At 43.6% G+C, this 19,998-nt stretch overlaps 1 protein-coding gene across 10 annotated transcripts in view; it reads right to left on the bottom strand.

Annotated features, from left to right (window-relative positions):
* Window positions 1-19,998, bottom strand: part of RIPOR2 (RHO family interacting cell polarization regulator 2) — a 215,122-nt gene that overhangs the window by 27,212 nt on the left and 167,912 nt on the right. For all 10 annotated transcript variants that reach the window (XM_067006657.1, XM_067006653.1, XM_067006652.1 and 7 more), the window contains exons 6-12: window positions 17,622-17,675; window positions 13,864-14,013; window positions 10,364-10,427; window positions 4,870-4,913; window positions 3,406-3,531; window positions 2,947-3,095; window positions 1,469-1,598 (exon numbers count right to left, since the gene is read on the bottom strand). In XM_067006657.1, coding sequence (XP_066862758.1) covers window positions 1,469-1,598; window positions 2,947-3,095; window positions 3,406-3,531; window positions 4,870-4,913; window positions 10,364-10,427; window positions 13,864-14,013; window positions 17,622-17,675 — 717 coding nt within the window. The remainder of the gene's footprint in view (window positions 1-1,468; window positions 1,599-2,946; window positions 3,096-3,405; window positions 3,532-4,869; window positions 4,914-10,363; window positions 10,428-13,863; window positions 14,014-17,621; window positions 17,676-19,998) is intronic.

The following is a 19,998-nucleotide window of genomic DNA, read 5'->3' as shown; positions in this document are numbered from 1 at the left end:
TATGTATGTACATATGTGTATGTGTATTCTCTTGTGACATAATGGATAACACATATCATGTAGGTTACCTATTACATTCCTGATTGCAAATTAAAGAGTTTCTTTTACTTCGATAGTATAAAACTAGCAAACAATACAATCAATTAAGGCTAAGAACCTCTTTCAATAAAAATAGTTTTGGGAAAATTGGTTTAAATCCAATACCAGGTTTTGAAGGCTACAACTGTTAAGATTGCTATTAGTGACACATTAGCTTAACTTGTGAACGAAAATCTTCTTTGACCTTGAGTGCAATTGTATTTTTTTTTTAAATGACAATACTGTTACCATGGATATCTTTGCCCCAGCGCAGAAACGTCACAGCACAAAAGCGGAGATCATGAGCAGGGAAGGACAAACGGCCTCTCTCACAAAGGTGCATACATGCCCCAATTTCCCACCCGGGGACAGGAGGCCTGTAACCGTTAGCCAGTGAGCGAGCAAGAGAGAGAGAGACAGAGAGAGAGACAGAGAGAGAGAGAGAGAGAAGATAAAACAAGAGCCACGCCAAAGCCCACATGCCACAAGCCCCCTACAGCAAGCACGGCACACCCAGGCGGGCCACACACACTCACATAAAACTCTAGCACGGCCTTGGGTCTCAGCCTGAGGGAGGGCAGGTCACTGAAAGAGCGGCTGCGGTGCAGCTTGGCAAAGAAAGAGTCTTGCAAGGCACTCAAGACAGACAGCCTTGGCTTGTCTGGTGAAGGATGCAACCATCTCTTCAGAAGTCAAAGCAAAATGGGGGAGTTAGTGGAAAGCAGCAGGTTACCATGTCTTTGTCAGCTTTTTAGCGAGCATTTCTGATTAAAACAAGGAGGCCATTATCTACACCCACTTCTTTAAACGTCTGATCTTAGGGAATGTGCAGAAAAGTCTACATGTGTTTACCAAAGCAACAGGTTAAGTGGGGGGAGAGGAGAGGAGAGCCACAGGAGGTTTACCACCTGTGCGCGGGTGGTCACAGACAGCTCCGAACGTGGTTTCCTTAGTCACCGCGTGCTTAGGGTGAACTTGAAGATGACATTACAGTCAGCCCTCCGTATCCAAGGGTTATGCATCCAGGAAAAAAAAATTCCAGAGAGTTCCAAAAAAGCAAAACTTGAATTTGCCAATTTGCTGGTAACTATTTACACAGCATTTACATTGCATTCGGTATTATAAGTAATCTAGAGATGATCTAAAGTATGCGGGAGGATGTGCATAGGTTACGTGCAAACACTATGCCTTTTAACATAAGAGACTTGCGCATCCTAGGATTTTGGTATCAAGGGGGGGTTCTCGGAACCAATCCCTCTCGGATATTGAGGGACGACTGTATTAGGAATTATAGAGACTCCCTAACACCATATATTAAGCATTTCAAACCCTGGGTGCAAGCACTGCCTCAGGCTCATCATTTCTCCTCTAGAAATCACACTGAACTTACAAAGAAGGAGTGGTCTTTGAAGGTGGGCGTTTCTGGGGTGCCCTGGCTGTACATGGACATTCTTCTCTGGAGGGCGGCTGCCTTGTTCCCAGTGCCTGAGGACGGGGTCACGTCCTCCACGTCAAACGGACTGCAAAACAACAGGTCCCCATGAACACACGTCTGTTAAAGTCACCTATATTCACCGGTCCACAGGCCAAGAAAGCACCTCATTATACTAACGTAAACTCAAACCAGTAGGAACTGGGCTAGTTTTGGCCAAATTGGTCCGTCAGCAAACAAACCAAGATTAAAAAAAAGTGGAGCAGAAAACGGGGTCTAGACTCACCCAAGGGACCCCAGATTATCATCACAGCTTTAAGCACAATTTGTGTGCACACCTGCATACCAGATAAATTTGCTTCCTCATTCGTATCAGAGACACAAACGTATTAATGTTTGTCCCAACACGAGACGTTGAAGAAGTCTGCAAAAATTCCTGGAGCTTTGCAAGGGCAGACGCTTTAATGATACAAGAGAGCAACAGGATTATTGTTCGGTTCTAAAGAAAACTCTCCTATTCCTTTCAGGTGACCCAGAGCCTGTTGTGTGACTGAGAGGATAACAGTCTGTTCACAATGACGCCATTTATCAGCATGCCATGTGTTCCTCCAGCAGAAGCACCGATCTTGCATTTGAGACGTCAATCGTTACAAGTTACGAGGAGAGATGGGCTGGGCAAAAGCTGTGGACACTGTTCCAATAACAAGGCAACATGTCTTTGCTGCTTCCATGCCTGACCCTCGATATTGTAAAGGTGGCCCCAAACATTAATACTGAACATGTCCTGGTTACTTGGTAATATACCAGGGGCATAAGATCAAATGTTGTGAGCAACCAGTATTTAATAGCTTATCATGACCTTTCTCACGGGGTGACTTCAGAAAACCACTTTTAAGTTCCCTGCTTTGACAAAAGGTATCTCTGGCCCTTTGGAAATATTCTGTTTCAGTATATAGAGTGTGGAGAGACTAAGGATATCCAAAAATTTCCAAAGCAGTGTCAGGTATCTGAGATAAAGAGGGCTAAGCAATTAAAACACTATAGCAAGAATCAGGATCTTTCTGTGGATAAAATATCTCATACTGGACAGTTATTTTCTTTCAGATTAGTGGACGTGAGAGATATACTTCTTTGTACACATCTAAAGCTTGAGAAGGAGAGGAGGAGACAGAATAAAATATTTAAAAATAGGAAGTTGAAGAGGAGAGTAGTGATATGGCAGAGGGTTCTCCTTTAACATGTGTGAACGTCACCCAGCTTCTTAAAGAGATTCCTGGGCCCTGAGAGATTCTGACACAGCGAGTCTGGGGTGGGGCCTGAGACTCTGCTTTCGTACCAAGCTCCCCAGTGATTTTGATGGTCCACACACCACCCTCGGACAGCACGAGCCTACAGCACTTGTTTCTATCATGATGATATTGAAAAGGGCAACTTACTACCAGGTGATTTCCAGGTTGAGTTTGATGGTGCCAAGGTCATTGATGTCCACAGCCACCACCTGAGGCCGGGCTGCAAACAGCTCTTTGGTCTCGCAGGTCACACTGCCGACCAGGAGATGAGTTGCTAGCCCTTTGATTTCTGTGACCTGGTGAGAGAAGGAGAGGTAAGAACCCCCCCCCTTACAGGAGTGCAGAGGACGAAGGCAGGTTACTCTTTCTTTTGTTTTTCTCGTCCAGGGCAGGCATTTCAGAATCATATCTGAAATCAGAGGTGGATGTTTCCCAAGCCCAGCTCACATTTCCATTGCCCGCTCTGACACGAGGGCAAGTCTTTTGATGTACTTGTAGTACAGACAGAGGTCTGTGGGCTGGAGGGGCAGCGGGCACAGGTCTCCGTGATGGACCATCCAGCCGTGGCACCAGCAAAGACAACAAACTGCGATGACGATATTGTACCTTGATGGAAATTAATCCAACTATCAGGGGCAGGAACACCATTTCTTCTCCATCCCAGGTCTGTTTGCCATTTACTTCTATTCGGCCTTTCAGTTTCCACCTCTGTCGGCCATACTTCATGAAAATCTGGGGAAAGACACCCAAGGGCCCTCAGGCTCCACTGCCCTCACCCGCCTTCCTACCAAACACCAGGATGAGAAAGGCGAGTAAATACGGCAGCTACTGTTCCTCCCCTGCTCCAGCATCCTCATGATACCCACTGACTGTCTCTTCTTCCAGATTCCCTGGCAGGGGGCACGGAGCAGGGCACCAGCAGGGAAAGACTTTCAAAGGGGGTAAGTTCTGCTTCTCTAGGATAGAGGGTATGAAGGGCTTTCTTTAGAGAAAGGTCACTGCATCGTGCCCTTTGGCTCAGCTCTTCCTCTCGTCAGTTCTACTTCAGTAGAACAACCACTGGATTAATTCTCCATACTCCACAGCTCCTTTAGAAAGACAAGGAACCATCAGCTAAAATCTACTTAGTGGCCAGAAGCAAGAAATAGGGCATCCTTCTTTCGGATAAGGGAGACAGATCTGGACAAGGATTTTGAGATCTGACACACTCTGGGGAGAGGGTGTGCTTTTTCTCCTCAGTCAGACAGCTTTACTGCTCAGAGGAAGACACATTCCCCCTCACCACCCCCCGGCCAAGGTGAATGATTATAGAAGGTTTTGGAGGAGATAGTTAGAGGAAATCATTATGTAAGTTCCCTTTTGAAGAGGGAAAAGATAAAAAGCTTTTTTATTTTATGGAGTATATTTTTATAAAGAAAGATCTAGATTCCATTATTCTTCAATCATGATACTTTTGAGTAGTCATAATCCTGGATTGGATCTTGCATCAGGAAAAAAAAAACTGCCGTCAAGTCCAATATTGGGACACTTGGAAAAATACGAATATAGATTATACGTCAAATGACATTAGCTAAAGGGCCAGTGCTAAGTTTGTTTGGTGTAGAGAACTGTACAACGTTTATACGAGAGAATGTCTTTCCACATTCAGGAAAATAATTTTTTTTGGCTGTGCCGCATTGCTTGCAGGACCTTATTTCCCCAACCAGGGATTGAACCTGGGCCAAGGCAGTGAAAGTGCCAAGTCCTAACCACTGGACCGCCAGGAAATTCCCTCAGGCAAATAATTTAGGGGTGAGGGGTCATGATATCTGTGCATTAATCTAAAATAGTTCAGCAAAATAACAACAACAATAATAGTATTAATAATAATAAAGCAAATGTGACATAATGTTAAAAATTGGTGTCTAAGTGACCCATATATGGGAGGTCTTACGCTAATCTCCAAAATTACTTATTGGCTCACATTTCTTTCTCAAGATAAAAAAATGTAAAAAAAAAATTGAAGAAGCAAAATAATGACAGCTGACTCCTGCCTCTCAAGTCCAACACCCAGACCGACACCACACTTACTTCATATTGATCTCCAGGACAGAGGCGAGCAAAACCAGCCAGACCTGTAAGCAAGCAATTGGGATCAGAGGTGCAGAATTTATTTCCCCTCTTTATAAACCCACACTGGCACACTTATAAAACTCAAAGTGTCAGGCCTTTGTGAAGACTCATATAATAGTTTCTGGGGAACAACTGTGGCAGCACGAGAGGATATTCCTTGCTGGGGTGATGGGAGAGGTGCTCTCTGGGGCAGAGAAGACTGTTCTTTCTAGGAAGAGCCCCGTTAAGTTGTGAGACTGGGACGGATGAATCTGCTTTGCACCAGTCTCACGGGCTATGCCAGTGTTAAGACGATAGAGAAGGTCCAGGGAGGCCTAAAAAGGCACCTGCTGTTACCACCCTCTGTCAGTAGATGGCAGCAACTCACCAGTTCGTCACACCTCTCCATCCACGGATCCGGTCCATTGAGGACCAGTTTCCACTAACAAGCAGAGCATAACAAGCCTCTTAAAAGATTTACTGAAATAAGAGCAGAATTAAAGAAGCCAATTTTCACTAATAATTTTCTGGAGGATTAGTCTTTTGTTTTTAATACTTCTGAAAAAAGCACAATCGACTGATCTTTATAAATCACAATTGGCTGGATATACCAATTCTAATAAAGTCCTAAACACTCTTTAAAAACCTCTGCCGAAGACATAGAGAATGGACTTGAGGACACGGGGAGGGGGAAGGGTAGGCTGGGACGACGTGAGAGAGTAGCATGGACATATGTACACTACCAAATGTAAAATAGCTAGTGGGAAGCAGCCGCGTAGCACAGGGAGATCAGCTCGGTGCATTGTGACCACCTAGAGGGGTGGGATAGGGAGGGTGGGAGGGAGACGCAAGAGGGAGGAGATATGGGGATATATGTATATGTATAGCTGATTCACTTTGTTATAAAGCAGAAACCAACACACCATTGTAAAGCAATTATACTCCAATAAAGATGTTTTCAAAAAAACCAACCAAACAAAAAAAAACCTCTGCAGAACATTCAGGATTTATCTACTGCCTATTTACATACCTATGCAATTACAATGGAAGCCTGGTTAAAAAACAAAACAAAAAACCTAAAAAACTGATCTGATATCAGTGCTGGCTAAAGGAGAGTAAAGGGGAAAATCCTCTGAGGGTTTTTATTTTTCCTTTCAAAATCACCAGAAATGTCATATTGGAAGAACTTATCCAGATAGGAGAAAGCGACTTGGTTAGTGATGTTTTTGAATTTCTCAGCTCATTTTATTAAAGCAAAATTTTTTGGAAATGCTGGAGGCGGTATCACTCTGATACTCTGATTATACCCATACCGTGGCACGTGGCAGTAGACAGGCAAAGACAGGCCTGGGGCTGTGCTATGATTCTTCAAGTCCTACCTGCTAATGTAAGCCACTCATGGTACTGATTGCAGAATTGAAACTAACAGTGGGTCAGTGCGAGTTACCACCTTGTGTCTTTTTAAACCTGGCCAGGTTTCTTTCAGACTCTGGTCTGAGACCTGTTGGGATTTTCAGTTGTGGAAAGCTCCGTGTTTTCTCAGTGGTTTGGGGATTACTGCTGCACTGTCTACAAAGCTTTCATTACGGCCACTCCAAAAACCATCGTGGGGGTTAGCACCCAGGGATGAGCATGGGGGAGTGGAGGGGGTGAGGGGACTTTAATCTCCATGGTGCATCTTCCTGCACCTTGTGGATGTTTTACCGTAAACACCTATTACTGATAAAACAGCTCTTCCATGACCTCATTCGGAAGGCCCAGATGCTACAGTCTGCAGCCGCCCACCCTGTTCTTTTGCTGAGGGACCATTCTGCCAGAAGAATGTGTCACCTTTTTTTCTACTTCTGTGAGGATCTTCCTTTCCAAAGATAAAAAAGATCACACACGTTGGCAGGCAGCATATACACAGAGAAGAGGCTGGTTGGATATTCATGACGATTTTAGCACTGGGTGAGGGGAGCGATTCTGAAGCTAAGGAAGTGACACCTTCTACTCCAAGGAAAACAGCCAGACAGCTGAATAGATAGGTGCTCCCATTACAGGACTGACTGATTTACTGACCAGGCATAAATAATGCAGATTTACTAGCTCCCTGGTAGATGTCCCCTCTCCCAAGGCCGCACCTGCCCTAAAAGTTGCAGGTGCCAACACAGACTTTTGGCTATACACACTGCCTGGAACTTCATATGAAGTAGGTAATACTTGGGAGAAGAAGTAGTTTTTCTGCAACAGACCACATCTCTCCATCTGCAAATGGGTGGATGGGTCTAGTGCTCCCTCTTTAGCCTGGCATTGGACCCTCTTCAAAATCTGGCATCAAGGAGTTCCACAACTCTATTCCCAGGGTCCTCTCATTCTAATGCAAAGGTCACAGCGGGAAGGCTTCCTCTTCTCCATTTCCGTCTCACAAGATAGGTGGCATCCTTTGCGCCCCCTCCCTCCCACCCCCCTTTCCCCCAGGCATCGAAGCAATTGGCCACATCATTGACCCAGTAGATCATTTATTCCATGGAATTAGATTAGACTGGCTCATGCAACCATTGTCTCCAGTAGACTGTGTGGAAGTCAAGGCCAGAGACCATTCACTAGGATGCAGCCAAGAGCCTGGCCAACAGCAGGATCAACCGTCTTTACCATCATCACTTACCCCACCCCTCCAAAACCCCACAGAATGATTGCTGTCTGTGTGTTGGGGAAGGGTGTGGCAGGAGGAAGTTGCCTTACCAGGTCTGAGAATATTACGAAAGATCCTCAGCTTAGGTCACTATGGATGTTGGGGGTGGTAATTTTTTTTTTTTTTTTTTAACCAGAATGAATAACAGATAAGAAAGTAGGTAACTGCAAAGATGCAAGATTTCTTGGCAGCGTGAGAGGCTTCCTTTTATCAAGAGAGAGGAAGATTTCCACAGGGGTGTTACCCTTGAAAGGCTGCATAGAAATAGTTCAAGTTTTCATGTTAGATTAGGAAAGTGGAAGTGAGATAAATCAATAAGGAAAAAGGAGGATCACTTGCAGGTTTGAGTGACCCCCCCCCGGGGGAAACCCTGAACCCAGATAGAAGCCAGGGAAGCCCTTCGGGCAGGAAAGAGAGAACAACGTTGAGGGTAGAGATGGAAGAGCAGGGCTAGCAAAAAGTTAAGCCCGTCCGTCATGATAACCCATCATAACCCAGAGCTGTTCTTTAGCTGGGCAGCCAGGCCCCCCGCTGGATGGTAGGGCCCCCAGAGCATCCTCACTGACCCTCAGGCCTGAGGCCCAGCTCTGGTGGGTGGGTGTCCCTTTCCTCCCACCCACTCCTGAGTGCCTGTGTGCTGGGTGGAAGACTACCGTCCCATAGAAGAGAACATTTTTTGAGCGATAATTTATAGTATCTGTTCATCTTTGTTAGAACTTCCCTCCTCATATGGGGCTGGGGGACGGGAATGCACTAGCAGCCATGAGCTCTGGAATTCAGTTTCAAGTTTGACTCCAACGTACTGTGTGACTTCTGGGACAAGTCACTTAACCCCGCCCCCCATCGACAAAATGGGGAAATCACCAACCCACCCCAGATTGGTGAGTTTGATAATAGTGAGCGTCAGAAATAGGAGAAATACGGTACTGCTTGTATTAACAGTGAGAAGATGGCATGATGGGAATTTCTCTCAGCTGTAAGACCCTAGACTGTGCTAGCCTGCACGGAGGCGTGCCCGAGAGTTAGCGGAAGGAGAGAGACGTGTTTTCTGCTAAACACTGACTCGGGGCAGTGGTTTTCCAGAAGCAGGCTGCTGACAGAATCATCCTGAGGATGAAAAATATACCCGAAGGGTGCCACCCACCTATCTTGGGGGAGGGAAACGGGGAAGAGGACGGCTTCCGATTGTAACCCTTGCCTTAGAATGAGAGAATGCTGGGAAGAGAGCTGTGGAGCTCCTTGGTGCCAGGGCCCTGCCCTGACTTGCTGAGATGGGGGCAGGGCCTGAGTGGTTTTAGAACCACTGACTCGGTGAGGACCCACAGTGAAGAGAATGGACCTAAAAAACTGAAACAGCACAGATGCCCTGATCAGTAGTGAAGTAAGTAGTGAGACTTCATACTGAATAACTGACTGATTCACTACGGGATCTGCTGGAGAGAAGAACGCAGCCCTGTGGGCAGCTGAGGGTCAAGGTCACGTTGACTGCAGGTACACTCAACCAGAGCAGCTCCACGGGCATCACACGTCACAGAAAACTTTGCCTCCTGAGTTAGGGGACTCATTGGAAAATTAAGCTCCTTGTTAAGCACTTAAAAAAAAAAAAGTGCCCCTTTTCTACCCCCTGAATGGCAAAAAGTAGACAAGAGGGTGATTAAATCCCCATTCGTAACCCAGGGGTCCAGCTGCTAAGAAACCTCAGAAAAGGAAAGGCACACAAAGTAGCCCTTCTCCCTGCGTGAGTGGGTGAGTGGCCCAAACTCAGAAGGAAGACGGACTCGCTGTGACGGCTGCTCATCTGAAGACCTGTCGGCCACTGAGTTGTAAATGTGACAACACCTGAAGGGCGCTCCATTTTCTACAACTAGAGCCTCCTTTTGTTCCGAAGATGCTTGCAGTACAAATCAACAATGCTTTCAGAGATAGGACTTCCTGGAGTCAACACCAGAAAGGCACTGGGAAAAAGAGGAAAATGCACAGTCCTATGTGGGTTTAACACTAAAAAACATTTAGAAATAAAGAAGTTGGTAGGTCATCTATAGGAAAGTAGAGCATAAAGGAACAAACTAAATGACACCACCAAGAAGCCAACAGACAAGTCTAGAACGTGGGACATTCTGTACAACAGTGACAACACGTTGAAAGTGACAACAGCGACAACAGCTTCAACATGACAAGTCAGTGGTAGGAAAAAAAACAAGGAGGGGGTCTGTTTTAGATGAAAGGAAACTGAAAAGAGATATCTAACGACCAACGATAATGCATGGACCTCATTTGAATCCTGATTTGAACAACTGTATAACTCACTTTTGAGACCACCGGGTCATTTGCTAATGGAACGGATTCATAACAAAGGCATATTCATTTTATTCGAAGTGATAATACTTGGCATTGTGGTGTCCCTATCATAAGATGTCCCTATTCTTTAAGAGAGGCACATCGCAGTCTACATCTGGGTTTTATTTCATCAAAGGAAAAACAAAGACAAGAAAACAGATGAAACAAAGGTGGCAAAATCTTGTGAATGATTAAATGGAGGTGATGGGTCTATGGGAGTTTCTTATAATATTCTTCCATGTTTGTGTACGTTTGAGATCCTGTCACAGTAAATAGTTAAGTAGGTAGGCAAGCCTCAGGACGAGAAGGTTCTGGAGCATCAATAAATTAACGTAAGTGGGGAGGGTTGAGAGAGAGTGGCCCAGTATCTTTGCAAGGAAAATAAAAACAGTGTGTGATGTCACACTTCAAGGAGCTAGGCGGAGATGGCACCCCGCTCTCTATAAAAAGGAGGAAGAATACCTTTCATCTTGATGGAGAACTCCCCCAGCTGCTTCTCCAGCTCTGCTTCAATGGTGCACATGTTCTAAGAAGAGCACAGGAGATCAGCATTAGGGCTACATTCCTTTCAAAGCACAGGACGTTCTCACAGCAGCGGACAACCACTGCTCAAATGGGAGGCATTTACCTGTTTGCAGTGAGTTACACGTATGTAGCAAATCGTCACAAAATGTTTAACCTAAGCCTAAGCAAGCCTTCTAGTGTACCGGAAATTTAGAGCATAGAAGACCAAGTTAAGTTATATCATACACAGTCAGATAAATCCAGAATGTGGGAGATTCTAAAAGAACTGGCCTGGATTCTATAAAAAGGCAGTAGAATTATGGGAAAAAAAATTTTAGATAAAAGAGATTAAAGTGACATAACAACCAAATGCAATGTGTTAACTTTGATTCCATCCTGATTTGAAAGTAAATAAACTAAAACAGTTATAAAAGACATCATTGGGCCAAATAAGGGAGATTTGAAAATGCACAGGATATTAGATAATTCTACAGGAGGACTGGTAATTTTCTTAGATGTGATAATGGTGTGTGGTTATGCAAGGGATACAAGTTACATAGGTTATCATGAAAGGATCTGTGCTAAAATATTTATGGGGTGAAATGGCATGTTATCTACCATTTACTATCAAATGACTGAGTAAAAAAGGAAAAAAAGTCAAGCATATGCAAGAGAAGAAAAGCAAATATGGCAAAACATTACCAATTGGTAAGTCTAAATAAAGGTATATGATGTTCAACATACTAGGCTTGACTTTTCTGAAGGGCTGAAATTTTTCTTAATAAGAATTTGGGGCAAAAAGAGGTCAGGAGCTCAGCTGTACTCAAAGTGAATGAGGCAGAGTTCCTGCTGCCATGCCCTGAGGCCCTCAAAATGATTCTTGGGTTTGACAAGCATCCTCTCCTCACTCTAATGCTGAGGAACAGTAAAGGCAGAGGAGCCACACCATCTATGCCTGTGGTTAGATATCTAGCCACTCACACCCCACCTCCTCAGTGTCTGAGGACCTAAACAGAGCAATTGCAGTCAGAAATCAAGAGGAAAAGTGCTGTGGTCCTTCTGCAGCATGGCCAGTTTAAGTTTTTGATGCCACCTCTGGTGTTCTAAGCAGAAGTCCCCGTCCCATCCCCCTGCACACGCGTGTGCGTGCGCACCCCCCCACACACACACACACCCCTGCCCCCCAGGGCAGCATCTACAAGCTTCTTCCTCCATCCCAACTAGGGGCTCGGACGCATGGCCTGGGCAGCTCAGTGAGCACGGACAGGGGCTGCTTCCATTTGGATTTTGTTTGCCAAGGACTTCAGAATTGATTTGCAAGCTAGAGGTTCTGACTCTTAAATGTTGGTACCTCAAGTAGCTTCGCAAAGCTGGGGAAAACTCCTGAGGTTGAGTTCTGTGCAGCTGGAAAGCTTTGAAAACAAAGTCTCAGTTTTGTAAACCAATTTTCTTCCTCAGAGCACTGGGTGTCTCTGGGAAGGAATGCATTACTGTTTCTAGAAATATATCAACGATGTTATCATCACGCCAGGACTGCGACCAACGTCTTTGAAAAACTTGGGGGGCAGCTAGTTTAACAGCTGAGGACATCCATGGTCAGAATTGCCTTCTGTCTCACCCAGACAGCCATGGATGAACACTCCTGCCCTTGCAAAGGCACCCAGAACCATCTATTCCTAAACCCTCTTTGTGACAAAATCCTGGTTTTTGTGGTTATGTGAAGATACAAATCCACTTGATGTCAAGTGAGGTAGGAAGCTACAGAAGTCTTGGACTTCTTTCTCCTCTTGCTGAAATAACACGCTACATCTTTGAATTTGTGAGGAAATATGATGCCATGTCTTGGCGCTTGACCACCAGGGGGTATTTCTGAAACAAACTACAAAAGTTCTGTGACAGGCACGAGCTGCCACTCAGTCCTCCTACGTGTGTACTCTGGACGGCCTCCTTCATTGGCAACTGCTCTTTTGATTTCACAGATGTGTGGAAATGAGGTCTCATGAACTAGGGCTGCTTCGAAGCCAGAGATTCTTACCCTGTGCTCCATCAACTTGGATGGGGAGAAAAGAAAGTCACATCGCTATTTCCACTAACCTCTAACTAACTGGTATCTAATACGTCCATACGTCATGAACGTAGAAAACATGCCGCAGCCGTATGACTAGTACCTGTGACTTAGACCTGATAAAAGTCACGTCTATGTTCATGTCACATCAATTGTTGCAGGTACCTTGAGTAATCATTTCTATTTTTCATTACTTTCAAATTGCAATAGTTATTGGAGCCACTGCTAAATCTTGTAGTTTGATGAGTTAATAAAGCAGCAGTCTTGTACTGTATCACACATTTGATTTAAAAAATATTTTGATCACTGTACTGACAATATTGAAATAACTGTATGCAATATAATTTGTTTCCTTTGAATTCCTATGGGTTTCATTTTTATGCATTCAAAAAGCATTCTCCCAAATGGAGAGAAAGAAGCCCTGTTTTAGACCAAGAAAAAAGACAAATTTGGTTCAGACAAGAGGCGGGGCTGGAGGGTTACATAGGAAGCAATGCTGCGGCAAGTGAGCCAAGACATCCCTCCCGTCCCAGGGCCGAGACCGGATGCTCAGCTCTGGGAATTGTCCAGCAGACCCTCATCAGGCCGATGACTTCATTCATGAAATTGGATCTCTGAACAAAGACACATGGGAGAGTGAGAAGTGCTGCTTTAATAATTCAGTCATTTAATCAAAGGCACTGGTTTCGGGTGACCCCCGGAGGAGTGAAGACCTCCCTGTGTCATATGTTTGGGCCCCAGAGACAGTCAGAAAGCAGGAAAGCATGCTTCTGTTCATGGTTCTTTATCTTGCCTCCTTTTAGATAGAAGGGAAATTTCTTACCAAAAATAATCATAGGCAGGGGGTGGGTGAACCCAATATCCAGGGCAGCCATCGTAACTACAAGGTCTGTTCAATTTGCAGGGATAAAGCTAGACTAGATTGTACACTAGAGAATTTGGAAGTGCATTTCAATGACCAATGCCAGGGCATTTGTGACTTATTCATTGGCTGAAATTTTTAACATGCATTCGTAGTCTATTTGTGCAGAGACTATACACGTAAAGAAGTATAAGATTTGGTCAGTGAATGGCTTCACAGTGTCTAAAATCTTGTGGATTTACACGCCCATGAACAAACCTATTACCAGGCACTAGGAGGTCAGTGCCTGACCGGTGACGTTCCCAACGGAAAGTCACATGCTCTGGAGTCCACAGAAGGCTCTAAACAAAAATACAACCAACAAAACCACCCGAGAGCCATTTTAAACAGCTTCACCAATGGCCGCAAGGAAACGCAAGACAGGCAAACAGTAAAACGTCTCTCTCTAAAGAGTAGAATGCTCTCTTAGCAGGTATCGACAATTCAGGTTGGGCCAGGTGGAGTTCAGCAGCCGGGCTGGTTGGCACATACCTCTGTGTACTCTTTGTAGCTCCGGTTGATCTCTGACAGGCTCTCCCGGGCCGCTTTGCTGGCAGGGGACATTGCGAAGGCTTGCTTCATTTTGCTGGCACCATCTCGGAGGCGTCTTTGGATACAATAAGCTTCATAGAGTTCATCTACCTGCCGGAATCAAAACAGACACACAAGGGACATAAATATTCGTCACACTTGAAGGAAGTGACATTGGCCACTGTCAAGTGCTTAAGATACTTTATGTTTCTGACCTCAAAAGGAGAATCTTGTAGAAATGCCATCCTTTTAGACAGATCCATCATTTTTGTTTTAGTCACATGATCCCTTTTCTGTTTCCAACCGGATTTTACTCTGAGCTCTCTTTTCAAATGACACAAAATGAAAATGAACTTAACATTGGTGGACTGCGTGAGACAAGGTTTTAGATAATGAAGACAGGAGTCTTTTATACAAGAAACGAACACTGGAAGAGCGTATGCAGTTTCAAACCAATGTGAAGACGTTGCATTATACTGGGCTATTATCACTTTATTTTAAGAGAGTGTCACCAGGTGATATTCACGCATCCAGATTTAGATTTAAAAAAAAAAAAAAGAACTCAAGGCTATCGAAAATGATTTCTGTAAAGATGTGGCCCCCAAAAAAGAGAGAAAACAAAGGTAAGTTATTCTTAAAATTAGGGTGAAGCATGACTGTTAAAACTTAACAGACTGAACATAATAACTGTGACATTTTGGGCCTGTCATTTCTACCACAATTTTAAAAAGTAAACGGGAGGGATGGAAATGAACATTTCTCTGCGATACCTCTATACTTAGGCTTTTAAATAATAATATACCCATTGCAAATGGCTATTGATCATATTCATTATATAAGCCTGACAGTCACTTAATACTTCTAAGGCAATGATTCTAAGTCAATCCAAGGTGATTTTGATATTCAGGGGACATTTGGCAACAACTGGAGACATTTTTCAGTGTCACAGCTGGGAGGTGTTACTAGCATCTAGTTGGTAGAGGCCACAAGATGCTGCTAAACATCCTATAACACAGAGGACAGCCCCCTACAACAAAGAATTATCCCCAAATATCAATAGTGCCTAGGCTGAGCAAACTTACAGCTGTTCCTGATGATACTTATCTCTATAGTCTCTCGTCCTATCTTCAATTATCAACACACCAACCACAGTTAACTACAGGAATTATCAGGTAGATTAAGAAGAAGGATATCACCAGACATTATGTTTTCTGGGAGGCAGTTATCTACCTAGGACTACTTGAATTTTTCATTTCAGTACAAACTTTGTTCCCTCAAAAAGGAGGCTACAGTTGTAGAACCAGAAGAAGGTAGAGGTGAATGTGATGGACTTCAGGGTTTAACATTCCCCTTTTGTTCTGAAGGCGAACTTTTGGCTGATCACTAAAAAGCATTACTATTACCTGTTAATAGTACAATTTTCCATAGTTGCTTTCTCTAAACAGATGTCAATGATACTTAGCATATGAATGTTAGTTAAGAGACGGAAAATGATTCTCTTGGTTAAAGGATTCTTTGTGGCTCTTCAACAATTCACTCCACTTCACTGAGAGGAATCGTCAAAACTCTGGAAGGAACAGTCTTTCCTCTTTGGGGTTGGGGGGTTTGTCTCTGAATAAGAGGGAGGTATAAGACCCAAGGGGTTGTGGCATATCTGCTGATAAGATCCTTTGGTTGGGTGACTGGCACAGAGGGTGGTTTCCATACATTAAAACTAAGCTAAGACTCACTTGGTGAGCTTGTTAAAATCATGATGCCCAGGCCACACTTTGAGAGGCTGATTCAGTAGGTTAGGGATGGGTGAGGAGTCTGAAATTTTAAGTAAACAGTGCAGATTGTTCTGATGTGCCAGGTCCCCTAGAGACTTAGAAACACAAAAGCTGATACCTCTTCCGATGCAGGTCAGGCTGTTTCACCCATATGGCCTCCTGGGGGACTGTCCCCTCAGCCCTTCCCCCACTGTAGTCCAAAGACTGTAATCCTCTCAATAAGGAAACTGCTAACTGGACCACTGGTATAGCCCTAACGACTCAGTATACTGCTTTGCATTTAAAGAAATGTTTACCCTTGTTTTCATTTAAATATCAATCTACCCTAGCCAAACGGAGTTAACCTTTAGAATGAAGGATATCTATGTACTCACCTAAGCAGAAACTGGCCCATCTGTAGGCAAGAATTTGTCTTACCTATAAGTCAGCAGTGGCTCTCATCAAAATAAACTGATTAATCAATTAAATGTCATTTGTTAGGATTTGTTAGGGATCCATCCATAAGATGCTGCAGATAGAGGACTACCAACCTTTAATAACCACTAGGATTGTTATATCTTACAATGATGGATACAAGATGGATAAATACTCTCTTACCTAATACTAATTGTTTTCTGGGTATTTTTCCAAATAAACAGAGTAGTTTCAAAGCTTGCCCACCACATAACTATCTTCTAATGGATGTCATTGTTTGTTTGTTTATTTATTTATTTAGGCTGCACCGGATCTTAGTTGTGGTATGCAGACTCTTAGGTGTGGCAGGCGAACTCTTAGTTGCAGCCTGCATGCAGGAGCTAGTTCCCCGACCAGGGATCAAACCCGGACCCCCTGCACTGGGAGTGAGGAGTCTTACCCACTGGACCAACCAGGGAGGTCCCTGTTTTATTTACTGAGTTGAACAGAAATAGGAGCAATTTCAGATTTGCCAAGGTAATAAAAATCTTTCAAAGTGGGAATGGGAAGGTACAACGGCAGTAGCATATACATATGTTTAGATCATCATAGAATTTTAAACTGGAAGGGATTCTTAGGGTCATCTAGATTGACTATGTGCACCTCCAGCCTCACTGCATGGAGTGGAAAGCCAAGGTCCACATAGATGTTATAGCTCAGTGAGTATGTGGCAGAGATGGGACTAAAACCTAGGGCTTCTGACCACTAGTACAGAGAACTGCTAACACCTCCAGTCTCTCCACTTGGAACACAGGATGATGGGTGCAGATAAGAACAGGAATTGCCAATGGTGTGATCCAGCTGCCCTCAAAGGGACATTGTTTCTAGGTTGTACTGATACTGCCTGATCGTGTCCAGAACAGGGTGGGGGCGATAGACCCACTCCACGTTAGGCTGGTGGGCCCATCAGTCTACTATTTGTAGGGTTCAGGGCTGGATGTCAGGGACCCTGACAAACTGGTGTACGTAGACGGGGGCAATGAGGATGAAAAGGAATCTGGAAACTAAGCCACGTGAAGAAGAGTGGAAGGAACTGAGAGCTTGAGAAAGATTGAGGGAGCTACATGACAACTGTTGTTAAGTACTTTAAAGGCCTTCATGAAGAAGGCTATGGGGGTACCAAGTTGTATGTGGGACCTGAATGTAAAGTTAGGCAAGTGTGAAGATTTTTTGTAGGTCAGTTTGGTTTAATCTTATCTCTAACCAGACTACACCCAGACTGTATCCTCTACCAGGCACTGTGCACGCTGCATAGGAAGCACTTAATAAATATCTGTCGAACTGAAGCAGAGTAAACGATGTGCTAGGTAATCAGGCTCTCCATTCTTATTTTTTTTCTACAACTTTACTGCCTCTTGAGGATTTAATTGCTAATCAGCTTAAGAGTCAATTGGATAAGAAATTCTCCATGGACTAGAGGCTATGCTCAGGCCAAAGGTGTATTGATCAGTGACTGAGAACTGAAAAACAGGCAAAGACAAGAGGAATGTCACTTACCTTACTGATGTGAAACTCCAGGCGTCTCATGTATCTTTCAGTTGTTTTAATTTGCTGGAATAAAAGAAGAAATTTGAAAAAGTACAGCCATTTACAGTTTCACTGATTAGACTTGTGTGGCTATCTTTATTATCTCATACTCAAAAGTACCAGAAGATGTTAACTATTTCCTTTCCTCCTATCTCTGCTGCTACTCTAAAGATTCTCTAGTATCAACTTAGAAAGTATTTTTTAAAAAAATATTGAATAAATACTCTGAGAGATAAACTTGAGTTAGCTATTGGAATCCTTATGTTTAACATTAAGAGGGGCCAACCAAATGGAATTCACTGGATTTCAGGCAGGACAGTATCATATTGGAGTACACTTAAGATTCTTCATAATAACATTTTATCAGCTCAAATATGAACTCGCCCCCCCCATTTTAATGTCTCTGAAACGGGGTGCATTTTACAACTGCAACTGTCTGTCCACGCCCCAAGATAATCATAGTTGGTTATGTGTCATCTCTTCCATTTGAGTTATAAATATTATCACACGAGTTAAATTTAATTACCCTTTAAAGTATCTGCAAACAGATTATACTATGATTCAGTATTTTTTTTTTTTTTTGCCGTATGCGGGCCTCTCACTGTCGTGGCCTCTCCCGTTGCGGAGCACAGGCTCCGGATGTGCAGGCTCAGCGGCCATGGCTCACGGGCCCAGCTGCTCCGCGGCATGTGGGATCTTCCCAGACCGGGGCACGAACCCGTGTCCCCTGCATCGGCAGGCGGATTCTCAACCACTGAGCCACCAGGGAAGCCCCTGATTCAGTATTTTTTTTAAAACATCTTTATTGGAATATAATTGCTTTACAATGGTGTGTTAGTTTCTGCTTTATAACAAAGTAAATCAACTATACATATACATATATCCCCATATCTCCTCCCTCTTGCGTCTCCCTCCCACCCTCCCTATCTCACCCCATGAGGTAGTCACAAAGCACCAAGCTGATCTCCCTGAGATATGCGGCTGCTTCCCACTAGCTATCTATTTTACATTTGGTAGTGTATATATGTCCATGCCACTCTCTCACTTCATCCCAGCTTACCCTTCCCACTTCCCGTGTCCTCAAGTCCATTCTCTATGTCTGCGTCTTTATTCCTGTCCTGCCCTGAGGTTCTTCAGAACCTTTTTTTTTTTTAGATTCCATATATATGTGTTAGCATACGGTATTTGTTTTCCTCTTTCTGACTTACTTCACTCTGTATGACAGACTCTAGGTCCATCCACCTCACTACAGATAACTCAATTTCGTTTCTTTTTATGGCTGAGTAATATTTCATTGTATATATGTGCCACATCTTCTTTATCCATTCATCTGTCGATGGACACTTCAGTTGCTTCCATGTCCTGGCTATTGTAAACAGAGCTGCAATGAACATTGTGGTACATGACTCTTTTTGAATTATGGTTTTCTCAGGGTATATGCCCAGTAGTGGGATTGCTGGGTCATAGGGTAGTTCTATTTTTAGTTTTTTAAGGAACCTCCATACTGTTCTCCATAGTGTCTGTATCAATTTACATTCTCACCAACAGTGCAAGAAGGTTCCCTTTTCTCCACACCCTCTCCAGCATTTATTGTTTGTAGATCTTTTGATGATGGCCATTCTGACTGGTGTGAAATGATATCTCATTGTAGTTTTGATTTGCATTTCTCTAATGATCAGTGATGTTGAGCATCCTTTCATGTGTTTGTCGGCAATCTGTATATCTTCTTTGGAGAAATGTCTATCTAGGTCTTCGGCCCATTTTTGGATTAGGTTGTTTGCTTTTTGATATTGAGCTGCATGAGCTGCTTGTAAATTATGGAGATTAATCCTTTGTCAGTTGCTTCATTTGCAAATATTTCCCCCTATTCTGAGGGTTGTCTTTTCGTCTTGTTTATGGTTTCCTTCGCTGTGCAAAAGCTTTTAAGTTTCATTAGGTCCCATGCGTTTATTTTTGTTTTTATTTCCATTTCTCTAGGAGGTGGGTCAAAAAGGATATTGCTGTGATTTATGTCATAGAGTGTTCTGCCTATGTTGTCCTCTAAGAGTTTTATGGTCTCTGGCCTTACATTTAGGTCTTTAATCCATTTTGAGTTTATTTTTGTGTATGGTGTCAGAGAGTGTTCTAATTTCATTCTTTTACGTGTGGCTGTCCAGTTTTCCCAGCACCACTTATTGAAGAGGCTGTCTTTTCTCCATTGTATATTCTTGCCTCCTTAATCAAAGATTAAGTGACCATATGTGCGTGGGTTTATCTCTGGGCTTTCTATCCTGTTCCATTGATCTATATTTCTGTTTTTGTGCCAGTACCATACTGTCTTGATTACTGTAGCTTTGTGGTATAGTTG

Source organism: Kogia breviceps, chromosome 10 (genome assembly GCF_026419965.1).
Source record: "Kogia breviceps isolate mKogBre1 chromosome 10, mKogBre1 haplotype 1, whole genome shotgun sequence".
Lineage (NCBI taxonomy): Eukaryota > Metazoa > Chordata > Mammalia > Artiodactyla > Physeteridae > Kogia > Kogia breviceps.
Note: the sequence above shows the minus strand (reverse complement) of the source record. Positions and strands in the feature narration are given on the sequence as shown.